A 22373-nucleotide genomic window follows, 5' to 3' on the forward strand; every position below is an offset into this window, starting at 1 on the left:
GAAGACGGTTGGTCACAAAAATTGACAAATGAATTCTCTCCTCTTAATCACAGTCGTGTTGCTGTGGTCTCTTTGTAAATAATAACAGTACATTTTTTATGGCAAAAACCACTTAACCCTGGTAAATCTGGCTTTATATCTGCGCTGATGGCACTACTAAGAAGGTATGGTGGTTTCAGAGACAACTTTGCATCCCTATTTCCTGGCGAAGGCTTTAACATTTAACAATTAAATAGACGACTTTTTTTTTCTTCGTCAGTCTGAAAATGGAACTGATGTTACAGGATTAAATTAGGTGTAAAGGGAAATAATTGGATTTAAGTGAGTCTCTTGTTTAACAGAGCAAATTGTTATCTTGTTCCTGCACCTATTGTTTGTTTTCCTGGGTCAGCATTCCTTTGAGGAAGGCATCTACACTTTCTCTTTAGACAACGTAGTCTTTGTTAGCGTTAGTGCATTTCTGCATTTCCATAGGTGAAGCCTACAGTTTCTTTGGTAAACTAAACAGTAAGTGTGGGTGAAATATGCATAAGGTTATGATTAAAATATAAGGTGGTTTAAAAAAAGGTTGTACTCAACAAAGTCAATCAAGTGTAATTATTTTGACTCGATTTGATGCTTCGGCCAGCTATATTCTCTTTCATATTCAATCCGGATTTTTTTTTTTTTAAGTCAAGTAGCAAATATGTAATAAAACCTGAGTTTGCTTAATATATTACAGGGAAGGCAGTCTGCATAAGTAAAGTAAACATACACCAAAAAAGGAAAAGGAGACATAATCACATTGACAGAAAGAAAAATTGCATTTGTGATGTTAAAAAAGCAGAGGGGAAATTTATTTATAGTGTAGGTTCTTGGCATTCTTGGCATTGCCTTTTCTCTTTACTTACTCTTTATTTCTTAACTTAGAAAACTAATGTTGAGATGCCAATAAACAAAGCACTGCTCCAGATAAAAAGGAGAAAAAAATCTATTGTAATGCTCTGTGAGCTACCTGTGACCAAGGGGAGCACACTCTAATTCTTAATGAGTAAAACCTTTTTTTAATACAGTTAAAGGTAAGGTCAAGTTATGTGTGTAATTATGGGTTGGTGGGCTTTGTTCATTTCTAATGCAAAATGTGATACTGAATAATAATCTTGTTTCACGACAGAGCTGCATGAGGTACACAAAAAATATAAATAATCCTGATTAATAAAGAAGTAGGCGAATTAGACAAAGGGAAACAAATCGAAAGAGACAGCGCATTGAAGTTTTGCTTGTCTTCCTGCATTACACTGAAAAGTAGACCTACAGAGGAAGAGCATCACATAGAGACTTGTCAGTCTTGGCTGAAGCAGCTTAGGGACGCAGCCTTGTCCATCATCCTTCTTGCTGACAGACATGGACAAAGGCACATACGACCAAAGACCTGACAGATGCAGAACATAGTGTCTTTCTATCTCCTTACATATATGACAGTCTATGTTTTTTATGCATGTTCAGAATTTCCAATCAGGTGAGCAAAATCTTATATTTTTTCATGCATTTAATTTCAAGGGTAAACCGTCAATGCACAGTACTCTAGTTTCTTGATTGAAACCACATGCTGCTTTAAATTCACCATTTTCACTTTTTATTGAATCAATGCTGATTTTTGGCATGAGGACTTTAGAAACTTGACGATTAGCATTTTGATGACTATACAGAGATCGCAGACTGTATGGTGTGTGGTTCAGTTAATGAACAAGTTATGAAAAAGGTATGTGAAAAACAATCCACTGGACTAATATTTCCACATAAAACCTACTTCTGAGTGGTGATTTTTGCCTCTCTCCCCTCTCCAATAATTTGAATGACCCTGTTGCACATGTAAACACACTGTTTCATGCCAAAGGTCATTTCATTAAGCTTCAAAGTATATTTTGTATGACAAAGATGTTCTTGGTAGCTGTCACACAGGAGAATTCAATACATATTTCTGCATTTTAAAATGATAATACAAACAACAGAGTAGCGCATAACCAACTGCATCAGTCATCAGTAGGTGTGTTATTAAAGTAGATAACTAAAATTTATTGAGAAACTATAGGATTAAAAAATTGCAGCAGTTGTTAAAGTATTATTGTTTGTGTCAGAAATATAGATTTCTGACATAAGATCCATTTGTAATACTGGAAAATATAGAAATATGATAATAGACAGTTACACAGAGCATACGCAGAGTAACACTATTACTGCAACTAGGTGCCTTGTGATGAATACAAATTAAATAATCGCTCTCTTTCAACCACTTTAATATCCATCCACCCATGTTCTGCCCTTTGTCTGGGTCCAGATTGGAAGGGACTTCCCTATCTCCAGCCAACTCCTTCAGCTCCTCCAGGGGATCACTGATGCACTGCTAAGCCAGCCGAGAGATGTAATCTGCCCTGGGATGTCCTCTCGGTAGGACATGCTCAAAACTCCTCACCTAGGAGGCATCCATGTCAAATGCCTAAACCACCTCAACTGGCTCCTCGCAGAGGAGCAGACATCAGGATGTCCGCCTTTATCAGTGACCCTATTTTATCTGGTACTACCCAGGGCTGAGGACCATTGGTGAGAGTTGGAATGCAGATTGAGCAGTACATTGAAGCCCTCTAGCATAGCTAATCCATGACCTCTCATATCAAGAAAATGGCACAGAGACATGAGAGTCATAAAAAAGGAAACACCACAATGGTGACATGGTTCTCACTCTGATCTGTACTTGAAACCAAAGTAATTTAAACACTCGAGCAAAAGGCTTTTTTTCTCCCTTTTGACATAACTGTTACACTGTTTGGTTGTTTATGTGTATGAATTGTAGGTACTGCAAGATTTTGCATGGTTTTATACTATGAATATGCAAATTATGTTTCTGTAGAGCGTTTAAGAAGGTGCTTTATTTGATATTATATCATGAGATCTGTTACATTACAATATGTTGAATTACAAGACGACTGAGGTTTGTGCTCTCACATGAGACTGTTATTTTATTTTATTGCATTGCATTCGCTTCACTATTTTAGCATTTTGTTTTATTTTATTGCCTGTGGAGTGGTGGGGAAATTTTGTTCTTAAATTCATTTTTTCACCTAAATGTTTTATTTATAATTTGTCTTTGCAAAACCTTGTCCTTTAAAAATCGCTCCAATGATTTTTGTTTTTCTCAGTGAATGTTCAAATGTACATTTCTACTCCCTCATATTCCATTCCTGTCATTCTGTCATTCACAGAATATCCTAACTCTTTCGCCAAACTTGCTTTGCTTTACATGCGTTTGCTGCCACTGTATGTGTAGTAACTTTACTTTGAAGTGGCTTGAACTGTGTGGTTGTTGAAGATGGGAGATGGCGAGAGAAAGAAGTGAGTGAGAAAGGGAGATAGAAGAGATTGAAGAAAGGAAAGGAGTGGAGACAGAACCAGAAAATGCAGAATGATGGCACAGTTTTTCCTCCCACATTCAGCTGCTGAATTATAAAATAGAAGTTTTCATTTTATACTGCACTACAGAAAACTCATAAATAAATATTCACTGTATTTTATTTGCATAGACAATGAACAAAGTACACTTCCTTTATTGCAAAATGCAACTTTTGCTCTTCCTTTCTCCTTCATGTTTCCTGATTGCAGCAAAATATAAAATGATGAGCGGGGAATGTTTTCACTTTTCAAAATACACCAAGAAAAAAAATACTTTAGAGTGAAAAAGAAAAAGTAGGTTTTCAGGTTGTTACAAGAGGTTCACAATTTTGTGCCAAACACAACCAAACACAAAAAAAACAGCTTGATTAGATTATTACTGACATACGCAGGTGTTTTTATACATACACACTCACAAGAATATCATGTACAGAGAGCTTATCAAGGGAAGGGTATGGCATGTTTGCAGACAGTTTTGGCAAGACATAAAGCAAGAGAAACACAAGAAAGTAATAATGAGAAAGAAATAAAAAGTGGAATTTTTTTGCCTCCTACTTCTGTGTTGAGGAAAACTTTTTTTTACTTAAGAGTGTGTCTTTGTCAGTGTTGTTTGTGTATGTGTGTTAATAAGAAGAGGTGTAAACACGATAGTGTGCATGTGTATGCATGCTTATAAAGTGTATTAATAAACTGAGGGAGGGTCTCGTCAAGGTGATAAATAGAACAGAGCACACCGGGACAGATTAGAGAGAGAGTGTGAACAAAAAAAGAAAATAAAGAGATTAACTATAGGATGCCTTGAGAATGAAGGATTGAGGAGGGGCAGAGGGAGGGATGAAGCAATGTATACTGGGAAGGAAGGGAAAGAAATCACTGAGGAATGGATGAAAGGGTGAACAGAAGCTTTATAGGAGGAGGTGAAGAAAAAGAAATGAGACTGAGAGATGAAAGAGTGGACCTGGCTGGAAAAAAATAAAGGAACTGGGGAATGATGGTGATGAAGGAATAGAGATTAGAACATCTACAAGGGAACAATGGAGTAACAGGACGAGGATGGGGATGGCAGGTGATGAGGACATTATCTAGAACAGCGGTCTCCAACCTTTTTTGCGCCACGGACTGGTTTATGCCCGACAATATTTTCACGGACCGGCCTTTAAGGTGTCGCGGATAAATACAACAAAATAAAACTAATACCGGTACCGTAAAAAAGAAGATTTATTCATAACACACCTGAAAAGACCAAGGAAAACCGAGTAAATGATAAAAACGATAACAAAATAACGCTGAAAACCGATAAAAACCCTGAAAACTATACATTTCACACCTTAGCCTCAACTCTCGCGGCCCGGTACCAAACGACTCACGGACCGGTACCGGTCCGAGGCCCGGCGGTTGGGAACCGCTGATCTAGATTAAAGAGAAACCTGGATTTAAAAAAATATGCCAGTGCTATACTGAAAGAAGGTTAACATAAGGAAAACAAGACTGGAAGAAAAGAAAAGCGTTCGGATGAGTGGAGAAAGGTGACAAAAAAAGTGTCAGAAAGAGAAAGAAAAGTGGTGAAGCATACTGATGAGAGGAAACGGGAGTGAAGAAGGAAAATGGAAACAAAATTCCTAATCATGTCCCTGAATAATTACTAATTCATTGTAGCCTTTCTCATAAGCAGAACTGCATTCTCTGAATTAGCCATAATCTCCACCGCAAAACACATCTGATTCAGCCTGCTTGCAGCAATTATTCAGTAAAACTCTTAACTTTCTTAAGAGCCTTTGCTGTCACTCCTTTGTCTTCTCCCACCAAAACATACCGTGGGAGTCGGCACCATGCTGCGTGAATCAATTTTAAAAGGCGTTCTATACAAAGAGAGTATGGCACGCATCAGAGATTAAAGAAAATCAGTGAGAAAATCGGGGCAGGGAAATTCCAAGCGATGCAAATTGAATTTTTAAGCAAATTGTACCTTAACTGTCACTGTAACAACTCAGCTTTCTTTTCTCTTCGGTTTATGATGTGCTTGTGTGAACTTTAGATTAACCTTGCTTTCTCTTTTTTTCTTACTTTGTCTCGTTCTACATTCTTCTCTGCAGGGTGTGGTTCCAGTCAGGTATCAACTTCCTGGCTGTGAAACCCAGCAACCTTGTCGCATGGGAGATCAAACAGGAAATGGCACCGGGAAGCAGTTCGTTGGCAGTTATGTGCCAGAGAAAGGCCTCCTCCACAGCAGAGAGGTAGGAGTCAAACTCTCATATCTATTCTTTTTTAACTGCTACCTCTGCCATGCAGCAGCTATTTAACGTATCCCTTTTATAATGAGTAGTTGTGGGTGAGTAGCTGTTGGAAATGGTCTTTGATCTTTGTGCTTCAGGGCCATAAGAATGATAGTGCCACACATTTCTTAAAGCAGTCTTAGTTGTCTTTACAGTGACAGTAAAAGTGTCAGTTAATTTAAGAAAAGAAATTATTACAAGATCATTTTTTTTGACAATAACAATAACCATAAATTGTGTACTCATACATTAGCTTTGAGTTTAAAAGGTATAGGTGGCTCTTTTAGATTCTTACTGTTTTTTTTATTGAACACAACAATCTGTAAGCCATCTTTGAATCAGAAATTTAAGAAATCAGAAATTAAACATAGTGTAATTGTGTTGCCAGTAAAGAAGTTTTGTCTTATTGCCTATGGACTTATTGGTGATATGTGTGTATCACAGAATAAATACATACATGCATGTAGTACACAAAGGCTGGCAAGTGTCGACATCAGTGACTCACAACTCATGCTAAATTTGCCATGCATGTGTGAGTGTTTAGTTGGTGTCATCAGGGTAAAACCAGCAACGACATAGTAAGTACAGTCTCTTTTTTTGTTTGTTTTTTGTCACTAATGTAGCAGTCAATTAATACTTAACCTCAGTGCATGCTTACACTGACTTTGTTGTTGTATGGCGTTGATGGAGAAAGCAAATATAATCACTGTGGGTGAGATCTAAAACCCCAATATCCCAAAAAACGTCTCACTTAAAAAGACAGCAGAAGTTAATTGGATGGAACAGAAAATGTATTTGTGTTTAATTCGCATATTGTTACAGCTCAAAGCAAGCTCCAGGAATCAGTAATACAATTTTATTCCAAATCAACAAATCCCCAGTTTAAACTAAATGGATATTATAAGAGTGGTCGTTTTACAAAGAAGAGTGGCTGGCTCATTACAGTTCATACTCAGTCACTTTCACACTATCAACAGCGAAGCAAGTCATTCAGTGTGCTGTTGAATTGTTGAGTAATGTATTCTTGTACATATTTTCAAAGGGATTGATCGCATTTTGGAAACACTATAGTTATATGAGTGTCAAATATAAAATACACTGCACGAAAGAGCCTTTTATAGTTATAATCTATACTGATGCAACCATATACTAGTTTGATTAATCAACTTTAAATACTTCTTTCCTCTTATTCTCTTGTTGCTTTAAAGCAGTGCTGATGAATGACTTTCCATCTTCAAATCATTATTACATGGCCCCAGCTCAATTTGCACCACTTAGCTAGCTGTTAGCCACACCTTAACTCAACTGACAGACAGCTTCAGCACCGAGGAATGAGCCAAAGTGAGCATTAAAAGATGTATAAGTGATGACGCATCAGCTTTGAGCTTTCAAATTAAGAGTGTCAGAGTTAAAAGTGTGTGTTTTGTTTTTTTTAAATCAGATATTTGCCTTTGAAGTGTATAGTACAGAAAGTATCTACCATGGGCAATCATACTTCCAACTGACAGGCACTTTAAGACATTTACTAGGAAACACACTTCACTGCTGTGAAGTTATTTACCAGGGGTTTACATTTACCAATACCATTTCCTCAAATAATGGGTCTATGATTTCTAATCCGCACCAGTTTCCTCAGTGGTTGCTGCTGAGATGTTGCACCTGACTAACATCCCTCGTGTCTTCAATCCCAGTGTTAGAATTTTAAATATGGAAAGTATTCTTTGGAGTTGTTGCATGGTATCATATCAAAACTGAGGGGTAGAGGACCCCTAGGATTTACACATAAAACAAACGAGAGCTCTAATGCATCATGTTGTGAAGTTTTTTGCTTAATCTAAGCAGCTTTTATTTATTTATTTTTTGTTTGAGCCCAGCATGGATTGTTACCACTGGCTGGCAGCTAGCTATGCTATTATCACTAGCATCTTCTGAAAAAACCTCCTGGCAATCTGGGATGAGAATACTGTGTTTCATAATGGGCTTAAACTCATTTGTATTTATATCATGTCGAGTAAAGTTGGATGGAGTTCTGGTGTGTATTCCAGAAATCTAATAAAAAGCCAGATGAAGCTGCTTACTGTGAATAATAAAATCATCACTGACTGGTTTTCACACAGTGGTTAAGCTAGTTGTTAGCTGTTCTTTTATTGTAATGTTATATGTTATAGAGACTCTCTGACAGAGCGGAGCTGATATTAAAGCACACGTGTCATTTGATATTTTTTAGCTTATGAGATCTGAAATCTCTGTTATTGCATAGTGCCTGTTCTATGTGTAGCCAGGGCTCAACTGAGTTTTAACCATCCTGAAATGTATTGTAGCCTGTTGGCTAAGAAGTAGTGGTGAGAGTTAAGCACATCTAGTCCTCCTCTATCCTCGGTGCTCTGTAGCATTTCTAAGCTTATATACAGGGTTTTCTTTCCAAGGGAATTCAGAGATTGAAGAATCCAGAGATCTAAACCAGTCAGGTAATGGTTTACTCTGGATCACTGAGAACAAATAACTGATTCTTGGGAAAACCATCAATTTTATTGAAGTGACCCTTCCCGTGAGATATATGTGTACAGACTTCCATCTAGCCAGATCTTCCACTTTCTTTAAAACTGGGATGTGGTTCAAGTTAGTTAAATCTGCAAGCCTAGGAGAAACATTAATGCCTAAAAATTTAATATATCGAGACTGCAATGATGTCAACGAAGAATTATGGAAGAAACAATTAATCAGAGGAATTGATGATTTTAATCAGTTTATCCAATAATTTGAAACTCAAGGAAGACAAATTCAATGTAATTGAAAGAGTGGTTTGTGAATGTTGGAAAAAAAAAGCAATACATCATCTGCATAAAGGCTGATTTTATGTTCTACATTCTTGCATTATACAGTGGGGCAAAAAAGTATTTAGTCAGCCACTGATTGTGCAAGTTCCCCCACTTAAAATGATGACAGAGGTCTGTAATTTGCACCAGAGGTACACAGAGGTCAAACGTTTACTATAGGTCTTTACCAGGTTTGCACACACAGTAGCTGGTATTTTGGCCCATTCCTCCATGCAGATCTTCTCGAGAGCAGTGATGTTTTGGGGCTGTCGCTGAGCAACACGGACTTTCAACTCCCGCCACAGATTTTCTATGGGGTTGAGGTCTGGAGACTGGCTAGGCCACTCCAGGACTTTCAAATGCTTCTTACGGAGCCACTCCTTTGTTGCCCGGGCGGTGTGTTTTGGATCATTGTCATGTTGGAAGACCCAGCCTCGTTTCATCTTCAAAGTTCTCACTGATGGAAGGAGGTTTTGGCTCAAAATCTCACGATACATGGCCCCATTCATTCTGTCCTTAACACGGATCAGTCGTCCTGTCCCCTTGGCAGAAAAACAGCCCCATAACATGATGTTTCCACCCCCATGCTTCACAGTAGGTATGGTGTTCTTGGGATGCAACTCAGTATTCTTCTTCCTCCAAACACGACGAGTTGAGTTTATACCAAAACGTTCTACTTTGGTTTCATCTGACCACATGACATTCTCCCAATCCTCTGCTGTATCATCCATGTGCTCTCTGGCAAACTTCAGACGGGCCTGGACATGCACTGGCTTCAGCAGCGGAACACGTCTGGCACTGCGGGATTTGATTCCCTGCCGTTGTAGTGTGTTACTGATGGTGACCTTTGTTACTTTGGTCCCAGCTCTCTGCAGGTCATTCACCAGGTCCCCCCGTGTGGTTCTGGGATCTTTGCTCACCGTTCTCATGATCATTTTGACCCCACGGGATGAGATCTTGCGTGGAGCCCCAGATCGAGGGAGATTATCAGTGGTCTTGTATGTCTTCCATTTTCTGATGATTGCTCCCACAGTTGATTTTTTCACACCAAGCTGCTTGCCTATTGTAGATTCACTCTTCCCAGTCTGGTGCAGGTCTACAATACTTTTCCTGGTGTCCTTCGAAAGCTCTTTGGTCTTGGCCATGGGGGAGTTTGGAGTCTGACTGTTTGAGGCACTGGACAGGTGTCTTTTATACAGATGATGAGTTCAAACAGGTGCCATTCATACAGGTAACGAGTGGGGGACAGAAAAGCTTCTCACAGAAGATGTTACAGGTCTGTGAGAGCCAGAGATTTTCCTTGTTTGAGGTGACCAAATACTTATTTTCCACCCTAATTTACGAATAAATTCTTTACAAATCCTACCATGTGAATTCATGGATTTTTTTTTTCACATCCTGTCTCTCACAGTTGAAGTGTACCTCTGGTGCAAATTACTGACCTCTGTCATCATTTTAAGTGCGGGAACTTGCACAATCGGTGGCTGACTAAATATGTTTTTGCCCCACTGTAGGACCTTAATCACTATAGCCTGTCTAATTGCTGCTGCTAATAGTGCAATAAAGATTGCAAACAGTGAGGGGGAGAGTAGGCATCCTTTCCTAGTGCCCCTCTGGAGAAGATGTTTGGTCATTTGTTCTGACACATCCTGTTGGGGAACTGCACAATATTTTTAACCACTTTATGAAAGTCGGCTTCCTCGCTTCCATATACTGTGTTCCCAATGAAGCTGTTAACAGCATATACAGTTGTAATAACGTACCTGATTTGTTACTGTGTTTCAAGCAAGGTCTTTTTACTAAGAATTGAGGGTTCCTTTAATCAATTATTTCATTTGATTCTAGTTTTGCTTTGCATATTTTGTTCATCACTTCCTGTTCCTGGGAAGACATGTAGGCTTCTTCTAAGGATTTAATGGTTTCTTCTAATTCCTCAATATATTTGTTTTCTCTTTTCTCCTTATGTGATGAGAATAAAATGATTTTACCTCTCAGCACAGCTTTCCCTCCCTTCCAGAGAACAGATGCTGATGTTTCAGGCAAACTCACTTTCTATTTGGGTTCACGTTAATGGTCCTTGGATCTGGAATTACAGAGTTTGGTGATCAACAAATAATTGTGCCCTAGATAGAGGAGAATGCAATGATTGATTTTTGCTTTGGGAAAAGCTGAAACTTCACAGTTGCGACTGTGATTGGAGAGCCAGTGTTTGTGTAAGCATAATAACTAACAGTTTGTAGTTGGGTTTAGGGGAATTAAATAGAAATATATAATGTTTTTCGACTAATATTTTGATCCTGTGGTGAAATTCAACTTAAACTTGAACTGGACACAGATTCATATTCCTGTGGTTCACTTGGCAAAATGGCTGGTATAATACTAAAGGTGCTTTTTTGGGATATGTCAGCTATTGTAGCCTCAAGGCAGAGAAGTCATTTTCCAGGCCCATTGTCATCCATCAGGAAAATGTTGTTTGAGGTGTTTAGATGGGGTTGATTTCAAATGACTACTAATTTCCTCGAGCTTTGGGACACATCCATGTCTGGTAGAGGCAGTTTTTTAAAATAATTATTTTATTTTATTTTGCCCTGAAGGAAAAAACTCATTAAATTAATGTGAAAAAGTGGTGCTTTAGAATCTAAATTATAATATGACTTTCAGAGACACATACAAAAAATAAAAAATAAATCAGAGATGCACGCACAAGCTCATTCATATTCTTGCACACACACATTTCTACCATTTTCAAAGTGATCCTGTAATCAAATTTGTGCCTCAAAGCACAGATTATGACTCAAAGACAAACATATACAAGTGTTTTGATGAACACAGATAAATGTATAAGCAGCTACCCCCTAACTGCAACAGCAATGGGATTTTTTGTTTGTTTTTTTAACTACAGAAAAGACATACACATATCCCATACCAGCATGCCAAGCGTTGCCAGCATACAACAGGCAGATCACATACTTTTATCAGTGACGGTGTAGGCGGGATGGCTAATTAAAGGAGCTGATCTCTATAAAGCTCTAATGAGATATTACTGGTTGGGACATGGAATTTTTGAGTATGCTTTTTATGAATGAGACGGTGGGAGTGATTACTACCTCTGACAATTAATCTTGTGAAGTGATTCGTGTTATGCCATTGTTATCCTAATTATATAATATGATCTGACATGATACGGTATTCATTGTATAATAGGAAATGCTTGGTGAGTGGATGCAGTAATTAGAACCATGGAGTAGGCTATGCTGTGTGTGTAGGTGTATTTTTGTGTGCGACTGCATGTGTTTATGCTTGTGTGTATCTTTGAGGTAGGAGTATTTATGCTTTTTAAAATATAGCCCACATGTTTGTAGGTTATAAAAAAAGAAACCAGTTGTTGAGGATGTGATCCTGTTCCATCATCACAACTCCCAATTTTTTTCATACATTCTTTTGGAACTTGGAGGTTTGGATCAAAGTTCTCATTATTTTCTTTATTGATTTTTATTATAAAGTAATTATTCATTATTTGTGCATTTCTCACTATTTGACAATTCTGTTATCATTTACTTTTAATTATACACCACTGCCATACTGTGTTATTGACAGTCTGTTTAGTTCTGCCTCCCTGCCCATGTGCCTCCTCATACCAGTGCTCCGAATGAAACATAATGAGATTTTTGGAGGCTGTTGCCATTGAAGCGCCTCAAGCAAGATTTGTTTCTTGTTGGAAATTCATTTTGATTATCATTTCAAGTTATATTTCATTTATTCATGCTATGTAATATAATTTTATTACAATATATTTTTCTGCTGTGTGTAATATTTCTAGTAAATGTTTTGTTTGTGTCATTTTCTGTTTATATATGGTGTTGCTGTAGCTATTTTTTTCTTTTCTGTCTCATTTATATGATCTCATTTGAACTTCGTAGAAGTGGACCAGCCTCAGGATGACCTTAGCTTTGTGTTGGAGGTTATATGAGGAAAATGTTCCATAGTTTATGATGATTCTGCCAGAATGGGAACAGTGCTGTATCTTGTGATCGTGGTTATGTGTATAGATTAACACTGCTAATGGGCTTCATTCAATACCCAAACTGGGGTAATGCGCTTTCAACACACCATACAGGGACATGCTATTTATGTTGGTTTTTTTTGCTTTTTGCTTTTTTTATTCTGTGCTAGTTGTTTGCTGAGGCAGTCATAGGGAAAAACATTCCACTCTATGATTTTGAAGTATTTCTTGCAGTTGTTATATATATTACAGCATTAGCAAGTTACTTTAACGAGTGACCACCGGGCTGTTCGTTGCAACTTGTGACATTGAAAGATGGTGAAACTGTTTTTTCTCGTTCTTTTTTCATTTATTTTGGAATGGAACAAAGAAGCAATTTTCGTAGGAAATATGTGAAATTATATAACTTAAAAGTAGACACTCATTGTCTTTCAGTAACTAAATGAATACTTTGCACTGAAAGCATCCATCTTTGTTGGGCATTACCACAGCTAAAAATTCAACCAGTCTAATTCAGATATGAACATTTAACTTAATTAATATATTCGTCTTAAGCATCAGCATTTAACAGTGGGCACTGCTTCAATTAGCGTTAAGCTATTATGACTTTTATCTCTTGTTAAATAGAAAAGCAATACTTTTTTCAGTTTCTATAATTATGCATACAGATAAATTCATTAAGCTCTGCATAACTGAATTATTATCACCCTGTCTATATGCCAGAGCCACGGTTACAGTCAAGGTTACAGCTCCTAATGCTCCTATTACCACTGGGATCGCTTTGGCGTTTATTTTCCACATCTGTCCAGTTATTCCTTCAGGCCCTGGTAATTCTCAATTGTCTTGTTCTTTTTCTTTCTGCTGATCAACCCAGCAAACCATGTAATAGACAAGCTGGTCGACTGTGAAAAAGTTGCAGGAAATTGGAGTAAGCTGCAGTACCACCAGAGGGAGATGTTTTATTTCGACCCAGTATGAAAATAATTATGGGAAAACATTTAAACAGGCATTACTAACACATTTACATGTACATACATGTGCAAAGAAGGGCCCTGGGATGTACTTCATACCTTCCTTGGCCACTAGTGACATTCTGGCTTTACATGTTTAATTATCTTCCCCTGCTGGTACTAGAATATCTGCATGGGGTACTGCAACTTCTGCATGCATGTACCACTATATCTGGTTGGATTACCAGCATTTCCTTGTATGTGTGCAAATGGAAGTCCCACAGGCCCTTAGCCATGTTGTTCTCAACCAACTTTGGTGGTGTCTCCCATTGGGAATTGGGGACTCCTAGTCCATATGTGGCACAGATGTTTCTGTACACTATCCCAGTCACTTGGTTGTGCCTCTCAGCACCGATGGTACTTACCACACAGGAGCTTGGTCGTCCATTAGTTTCTCCTCCTGTTCCTATTTATCATCTGTCTTCAGACAATCTTGGAGCTGCTAATCTTGGGATGCCATCTTCCTGATGTATTTTTTGGATGCTCCATGCTTTTCCTGAACTGTGGCTCTGACACTCACTAATCACCTGCCCTCTTTCTGCTGCTTGGAAAACCTAGCAGCAGAAACTGTTAGATCTCAGTTGGAGACCTCCTCACCGTGAGAAGTTTTTGTGCATCACCATCAGTGGCATATATTTCTACCTGTGGCCAGCTTATTATTCTAGCTGGGTATCTGACGACCGGCAGGGGGTATGTGGATCTTATTCCTTGCATTCAGCTGTCTTCTTACCACCTGTCTTATACTCTGGAGGTATTTGGTTGTGGCTGACCTTTGCACATCTTTATCAGAGCTCCATTTGGCATTGTGTATATCGGTTTTTCTGCTTTCTGGTAGCTCCACCCCATCAGCCCAGATCACCTTCACTGTCTTTCTGAACATCTGACCACACTTGTCCAGTTCAAATGACATCCTGATAAGTGGATCACTGAATAGATGTCTCACTCACCCCCGGCATACAGCTGTATGCATGTACAGGAGGTGGCTGATGAGCTTGCAGAATAGCAGTGGGGACAGCGCATCAGCTTGGTACATTCTGCACTTAGCTACATGTGTGATTGCCTCTGAGTAGGCCTCCAGTGCTCTCGTCCGCATCCATTGAGTTCTTGTGTGATTAATGCACTATTATCCGTGTACAGTGCCAAAAACACCAGTATCCATGTGTCAATCCAGATCTTATTTCATACATAACTCTATACCCCAACAGAACTCTAGCTGAATTTTCCAAATTCCTGAAAATTCTGAAAGAGTGGGTCGCTGATCTGATAGTCACTCTAAATGCCTAAATATAACTAAAACAATTGGAAAAGTCTATATTTTCATCTTTAATTTAAAGATCACAAAATTTCAAACCATGACCGTTTAAGATTTGTACATTTACAAATCTTACTGGTACATTCTACCTCCTCCATCGCTTCTCTGTCCTCCCTCATCTTATGTCAGTAGATTAGACATACAACTTCACCGTCTCTGGAGAGCTGACAACGAGGAAGTCATAACAACAGCAGCTGGTTATAATCTAACATTATGCCAGAAAACATTGGGTGCTAGTGTCCAAAAAAAGAATAAATAAAATAAAATTTAAAAAAATCACACTTTCCCTCTTGAATCTTGAAATACTTTGATTACACTCTCACATCATAGAGAGAGTTTATTTGCTAATTGCCTGAGTCTGACAACATTAGATGCACTTCAAAGAAACGTTGAGAAACGCAATCTAACAGTAGCAGGATATCATGAACTCCTCACCTCGGTATCACTCACAGTCACAAGTGAACATTTCAGTTTTTGAGAGTTTTTCAGCCTTCTCAAGAGTTAAGACATATGGATTCGTCACACCCTGTGGTGGTCTTGGATCTTGGACCAGGGGGTTTGACTTTTGGAATTTTAGGCTCTTGTTCATCAGTGTGGTTCTCAGTTTGTTTATTATTTAGGGATTTATTTCTGTTTATTCACTGGTGTTCCTAACTCAGTGTTCCTGTTAGCAAATGTTGATGAGGTAACTCAATTGCAATTGCCTTCACTAAATAAAATCCCTCATCTCATTTGTTCTTTATTTAATATGGTTCCAGAAAAAAATGTTTTGCCAGTGTCTCTTTTATTCATTAGTGTGCTTATAATCCACCCATACATAACAATTTCAGGCATTTTTAAAGTAATGTTAGCCCACAAAAAAAACCAAAAACAGGTATTATCGAGCCTGACATAGTTGATATATGTTGGTAGGGTGTGTGGTACTTATGCGCTGTGCTTCATAGAATAGCCTCTCATATCAGATTTAATGTATTTGATGTGATTTGTGGGGTTTTTTGTTTGTTTGTTTATTTACATTTAATCGGCAGTCAAATCAGACCAAACGTATTTGGAGTTGTAGTTTAGCTAACTGGAAAAACACAGCTGATCATTTCTTTGTACTGGTTTAAATCCAAGCAAGAAGAAGGAAATATGTAGGGCATAAGGTTAAGTAATGTACAGTTTTAGACAAACTAACTTAACAGAGAGCCTTTGTTGGAATGCTGACAGTCTGCCTGGGATACCCATACAAACACACAAACACATAATATGGGGCCAAGATGTTGGCTGTCTTAGTTGGCACCCTCGGGGACTGAATACACAGCAAGAAGAAGAAAGGATAAAAAGAGAGAGGGATGCCTGCCAACAAGTGAATGAAGAGAGTAAGTGAGTTGAAGGGAGAGAGAGTTCACAGAAATGAACTGGAAAAAGAAGTCCTAATAGTGTGGCACTTTTGTGTCCCACACTGCTTTTGTCAGGTTCCCTGGGTTTTGGACCCATGGTTTGGGGATTTTTTGTAAAGGTTTTTCAGAAAGGTTTTCTATTTAGCTCTTTAGTCTTCTGATAGTGATCACCTGTCCCTTTGTATTTTGAGCTTTATTATTTTGGCCTTTGCCTTGCTTTTGTTTATTAGTTTGTTAAATACCTTTTGTGTTCCCTGTCTTTTTTCTAGTAGTGTCCCTGTATTTGACTGGTCTCCCTGTTTAGTTTTGTTTATTTTTTCTGTCATTGAATTCAACGTCAGAAAAACTTCTCAAAAAAGTTAGGATATGGCAGAGTTCTTAGAAGGAAAAATGGGCAAAGGCTCACCAGTCTGCAAATAGCTTTTTTTTTTTTGCCTGTCCCGTTTGGCTCTTTTGCCATCAGAATTATTGTCTAAAGGCGAAGAAAGATGCCCAACGGATTTACTTTACCAAATGGACCATCCCAGCCTTGCTGTGATGATCTATTTGATTCATCTTTTATTAAGGGCAAAAACCAAAAACCAACAAAAGTAGCAGACAAAAAATACATATATCAATCACCTGGATCACCTGTTGAGAAAGAAAAAAGAGAAAATGAGCAGAAGAAAAAGAGAGTAATATAATGAACAACATCACAATGATCTATGTGAATATAACAGTAAATACTAAATATTAAATATTATTGTAAGATTGACAGCGCACAGTGTGCTTTGAGGTAGGAGCCAAAAAGGGTGTCGTTTGTGTGTGTGATCACCCGTGTGTACACCTGTGAGCATGAACGCGCTTGTATTTAAAAGGTTCCTTCATGTAATGATCTGCTAGAGGGTGTGGGGGGGCCACAGCCCGTCCTCCAGGGCATGAAGCAGGTATGGAGGAGATCAAAACTCCAGACATCCAGAAGCCCTCAGAACACAAGAGACCAAGGAAGACTAACAGAGGGGCAGCCGCGCCACTATCCCAGAAAGAGCTGAGGAGAGTCCCAGATGAGGGCTCACTCAGCAGCCGTGGAGCAGACTGCAAATAGCTAAACAAAATGCGTCCTTAAATTGTGGAACAATGTGAGAATAATGTTCCTCGATGTGCAACTGTGTGATGTTCAATATCTCATCAACTACAGTACATAATAAAGATTGTAAGAATCTGAAGAAATCTGTACAAGAGACAAAGTTGAAACTCAAAACTGGATGCTCATGATTTGCATTAAAAATAGGAACACAGAAATCACTGTCTGTGAACACAGTTCACCTTACCATCCACAAATGCAGGTTAAAGCTCTATGCAAGGAAAAAAGTCATATGTAAACATGATCCAAAGATTCTGCCATGATCTCTTGGCCAAAAATCATTTACAATACAGTGAGGCAAAGTGGCAAACTGTTCTTTTGTCACACAAATCAACATTTTACACTCTAAATAAAAAGGAGAAGGACTGTTCAGGTTGTCATTAGCGCTCAGTTAAAATGTCAAACATTTAGCTTCTAGTGTATTAATGGTGACTTTTGGGAGTTTTTCCCTAAAAATAATCGAAAAACACAGGAAATAACCACCACGGTGAGAAAAGTAGCTCCTTGCACTCTTTTTTATTTTCATCAACCAAAAGTTTTCCATGCACACAAAAAACATATGCTTTAACTTGTACTGAAGCATCACCGACCCATATTCCACTTTCGTGTTTACTTTGCTGTTTTTAAGTTGTCTGCCAACACCTCACAGCCACATACTATTCTGTTTTTCTATTTAAATTCTGCTCATGCCCGTTTCGCTTATAAAAGTTTGACAGTGCTATATTATCTTTGCACTTTTGTTGCATGTTGTTCGGTTGCAAGCAAACACTCAATGCTTCCTTTAAGCCTTTTTAAAATGTGGTTAAGAGATTTAAAGATGTCTGACTTTTAAAGCTGATAAACATTCAGAGGACTTTGACAAGAGAGGCAACGGAAGGAAAACCTGAGACGGAGATTATGTGTATGCATGGACAGACAAAATGACAGAGAAAGGGAAAGACGAGGATAAGGGAGGAGGCAGCAGAAAATATGTCATGAAGTGAAAGGCCAGGGAGTTCATAAATAATACAAAGAAAGACTACTAATGCTAGTTAAACCTTTTGCATCCTGCTTAGATCCGATTGACATAATATTAATAATGCTGATTTGAATGTTCATGTGCCCTCCACACCTGGTAAAAGTAGTATAGAGTTACTGACACTACACAACAATAACACTAATTGCCCTCAAAGGAAATAATGAAGGGGGGAAAGTAGTCATGGAAAACAAGAAACGAGACAAGGTTTAAAAAGGCAGAAGGACCGTTTTTAACCAGTCAAAGAGAAAGTCTCTTGATGCATGCTCAGGTAAAGAGAAAAGAGAAAGTTCACATCTAAAGATCTTCAGCATCTGGCTTAAACCATTTAACACCTGCACTACAGAGTTTCCTTTGCTCCAGTTTTAAAAGCTTTGTTCCCAATGAGTCCCCGGGTAAACCTGTAAGTGAATAAACAATTTTTATAAATAAACCTGTCCTCCTTCAAGGTTGGACCATTTGGGAACAGAGGTGATCAGAATGTATTTAAGTCCTTGTAATGGGCTCCATCGGCTTGTCTCTGACTTGAGGCCTCACAGTTATCCAACGGAGAAAGTTAACCAGTACAATAGGCAATTTTTCCAAATTATTTAAAAACACATATAAAGACAAAAGTTACAAGGATCTTTTTGTTTAAAGATAGTTGGGATATAGTAGGATATAGAAGGATATGTTCATTGCATATGGTATGATGAGTTCTGCAATGCTTTGCCACTCTGTCATAGCCCTGAACAATGACCTAGGCTGGCTAATTAGGACTCCTAGATATGGATGGGGTTTATTTGTACAGCTTTGCCTAGCATCATTCTGTCACTCACTAAAATGACCCTGGCCACCTGGGCACACTCAGTCACTGAGCAAGATTCATAGGAATGCACATATGCAATTGAAAATGTATGTAGATATTCTTGTTCATTCGATTATACGACTCATCCTGATCATAGCTCACATTTCATGGATGCACTCAAATCTAAACACATCAACTTCCATGCAAACACACACACACGCTGGACTTTTTTGAACGTTTTTGTAGGCCATGCTTTAAATAACCTTCCAATCCCATTGGCTTATTCCCCTTGCTCATACTCCCTCTTCTCTCCCTCCCTTCTCTCTCCCCCATTCTTCGTCTTCTCACCCTCTATGCCCCTGTTAAACCCCGTGGGAGCCTGCGTAGCCGGATGTGTGGCTAATTAAGGCGACCTACGCGGACCCTTGCGTGTTTGAGTCGCTCTCCTTAGAGATGTACAGTGTCATAGAGCGAGCGGCTGTGCCGATGCTTACACTAGCTCCTTGTCTCTTGTGTGTATGTGTTTATGTGTATTGAGGAAGGGGTGTCAAATGTTGGAGATATCCCAGTCCCTTTTTCGTTCGTCTTTTTCTCCCTTTTTCCTCAGTTTGTTCTATTATTCACATTGTGTCCCTCATGCCCTCCCGCTCTTTTGCACTGTATAACTTGTTCGCTTTCCTTTCCAGTCTCACCCACCTCTCATTTCTTTCCCCTTTTGTCCTTCCTTTTCCTCCTTTTTCCAGTCAATTTCACTTTTTCATTCTGCTCTCCTACTTTTGCCTTTCTCCCCTCCATAGGTGATAGAAACCCTAGGGCTCCATTGCTGCTGTTTAATTAATTCTTTTTATCATGTAAATCAAAAACCAGGCTTGTGTCCTTGACTTGAGAGCTCTTGAGCATGCACAAGAGAAAGAATGACACAAACAAACTGAGGGGACCGAAAGCCTCCATCTCCCAGGAGGAGTCTAAAAGGATCTGCTGAAAGAAGAAGAGGAAAGGAAGAAGATTAAAAGTCGCTTTACTTTTTTTGAATGTGGGACAGAAGATTGTCTTTCAGTGAGCAAGGAGTGGATAGAAAAGGAAAAGATGGAAAAAAGCTTTGGATAAACTAGTGTAGCCTTGGTTTTAGCTGATTGGTGATTATTGTTTAGATGACAAGCTTAGGGAAGTAGAGTTAAAGGCAACATGTTATCCTCTACCATCGTTTTTATTAAGGGTTTGTTTTAAAAACAAGACTTTTGGTCATAGTGGATTGCTGTCTTTTGGTTACAAAGGGATAAACTGCAGACAAGGAGGGGCGGAGCATTTGGACAGCATTTGCATGAAAAATTGTTGGTTGGTTGTTGGTGTTTGTTTAAAGGACCAGATTTATGGGACCAATTAGTGCAAATCTGCACATCACAAAAACGCACTGCTGAAAGTTTAGAGATAAGTCTTTCATACTGACCAACATAAATTAGCAAGTTCATAACAAGGAAACCTGATGTGGGAGAGACTAGCAACAAAAACAGTACAGCATGATTTAGTTTTAGGCTTTCCATAAAAACAATTGTCAGAATGAATAATAAACAGAATGATCAAGTTTTACACATCCCAGAAACACCACCGCCTGACCTGATTGTACAGGGTGGGCCATTTATATGGATACACCGTAATAACATGGGAATGGTTGGTGATATTAAAGTCCCGTTTGTGGCACATTAGTATATGTGAGGGGGCAAACTCCTCAAGATGGGTGGTGACCATGGTGGCCATTTAGAAGTCGGCCATCTTGGATACAACTTTTTTTTTTTTTCAATAGGAAGAGGGCCATGTGACACATCAAACTTATTGGTAATGTCACAAGAAAAACAATGGTGTGCTTGGTTTCAACGTAACTTTATTCTTTCATGTGCCACAAACGGGACTTTAATATCACCAACCATTCCCATTTTATTACGGTGTATCCATATAAATGGCCCACCCTGTACATTAATGAATAAACACTCCTTTTCACTACATAAAGTACAGCAAAAATAAATTCAGCACAAACTAGTTCGACCTGTATTACTGAAACACAAAGTTAACAGAGAAATTACACATGTTTCTGTGGATCCACTTAGAAAGTATCGTAACCCTCAGGCTTCTTTAATTTATAAGTTATGCCCATTCTTTTTGCAGCATCCTTTTTCCTATCCTCATATACAGGAGCACCAAGCATGTTATTTCTTCAGACTGGTGTATGTCATGGTGGGGGGTGTCTGTGCAGCAGCAGATATTTAGGTTGGTCAGAGGGAAACGGTCTTCCTACGCTCCTGCTTCTCCCACACCACCATGTCAGCATCAAGCTATGACATTATGAAAATGAATAACAACAATAACAACATCACCTTTCCCACATGTTCAATATACCCAAAGGCAGACGTCTAGAGAAACTGACTTGTGGGCTTATTTTTCACAATTTTAACTTAGACCGTACATATTTATTTATCATAATATATTACTAATAGAAAAACACAGCATTATCATCATTATCATTCCAAATGATCCGTTGGGCTCTCTAGTTAGCTATTCTAAGTGTTACAAAAAGAAAGAGGATGCTTGAGATCTACTGTTCAAACCACAACATTTCTTAAAGAAAAACCCCGCTGAGACAGTAGAGGATACACTACAAGGAGGAAAGGATCATCATCGTTGCTTTGATTGAATGTTTTTCACTTTACTAGCCAGCTTACAGAAAAGGAAAGATGAAGAGGGCAATGGGAAGGACATGGATGGTGAACCCAAATGTGAGAAAGATTTTACGCCCTTTTCTTTCATTGCTCTGGAGAATGCCTATATTTTTAGCAGTTAACATAAAGAGGAGAGGATTGTTACAGAGGGAATAAAGGGTAGAGAAAAAGGAGATGAGTGGCTGCATGTTTTGCCTGGTTGTCTTTTCATGCTTAAACACAGAGGGAAGAAATGGGCAAGAAAGACAGGGGTGAGGGTAAGATGGAGATTGAAGAAAAGAAGGGAGTCAGTGAGACAACATTCTTTGCTTTGAGGCTTCAGTGAATACTTTTCTTCTTAACATTTAGCCACCAGCAGGGAAATGATAGAGAAAGAAAATGAGACACAGAGAGGGAATGACAAAGGTTAAGAGTCGATGTATTATGGTTTTCTTTGAGAGCTGCAGGGAGTTGAAATAAGATAGGATCAGAGTCAAGGTTGCATCTTAAAATCTGTTTATCAGAATCAGAATCAG

At 38.6% G+C, this 22373-nt stretch overlaps 1 protein-coding gene across 1 annotated transcript in view; it reads left to right on the forward strand.

Annotated features, from left to right (window-relative positions):
* Positions 1–22373, forward strand: part of LOC146562890 (transmembrane protein 132C) — a 279573-nt gene that overhangs the window by 137294 nt on the left and 119906 nt on the right. Inside the window, exon 4 of the mRNA XM_085295129.1 lies at positions 5520–5660. Within this exon, the coding sequence (XP_085151255.1) occupies positions 5520–5660 (141 nt within the window). The remainder of the gene's footprint in view (positions 1–5519; positions 5661–22373) is intronic.

The sequence above is a fragment of the Mchenga conophoros genome, linkage group LG12 (genome assembly GCF_057382185.1).
Source record: "Mchenga conophoros isolate Kocher_MC1m ecotype Shallow Benthic linkage group LG12, M_conophoros_male_GT1.1, whole genome shotgun sequence".
NCBI classification, from domain to species: Eukaryota; Metazoa; Chordata; class Actinopteri; order Cichliformes; family Cichlidae; genus Mchenga; species Mchenga conophoros.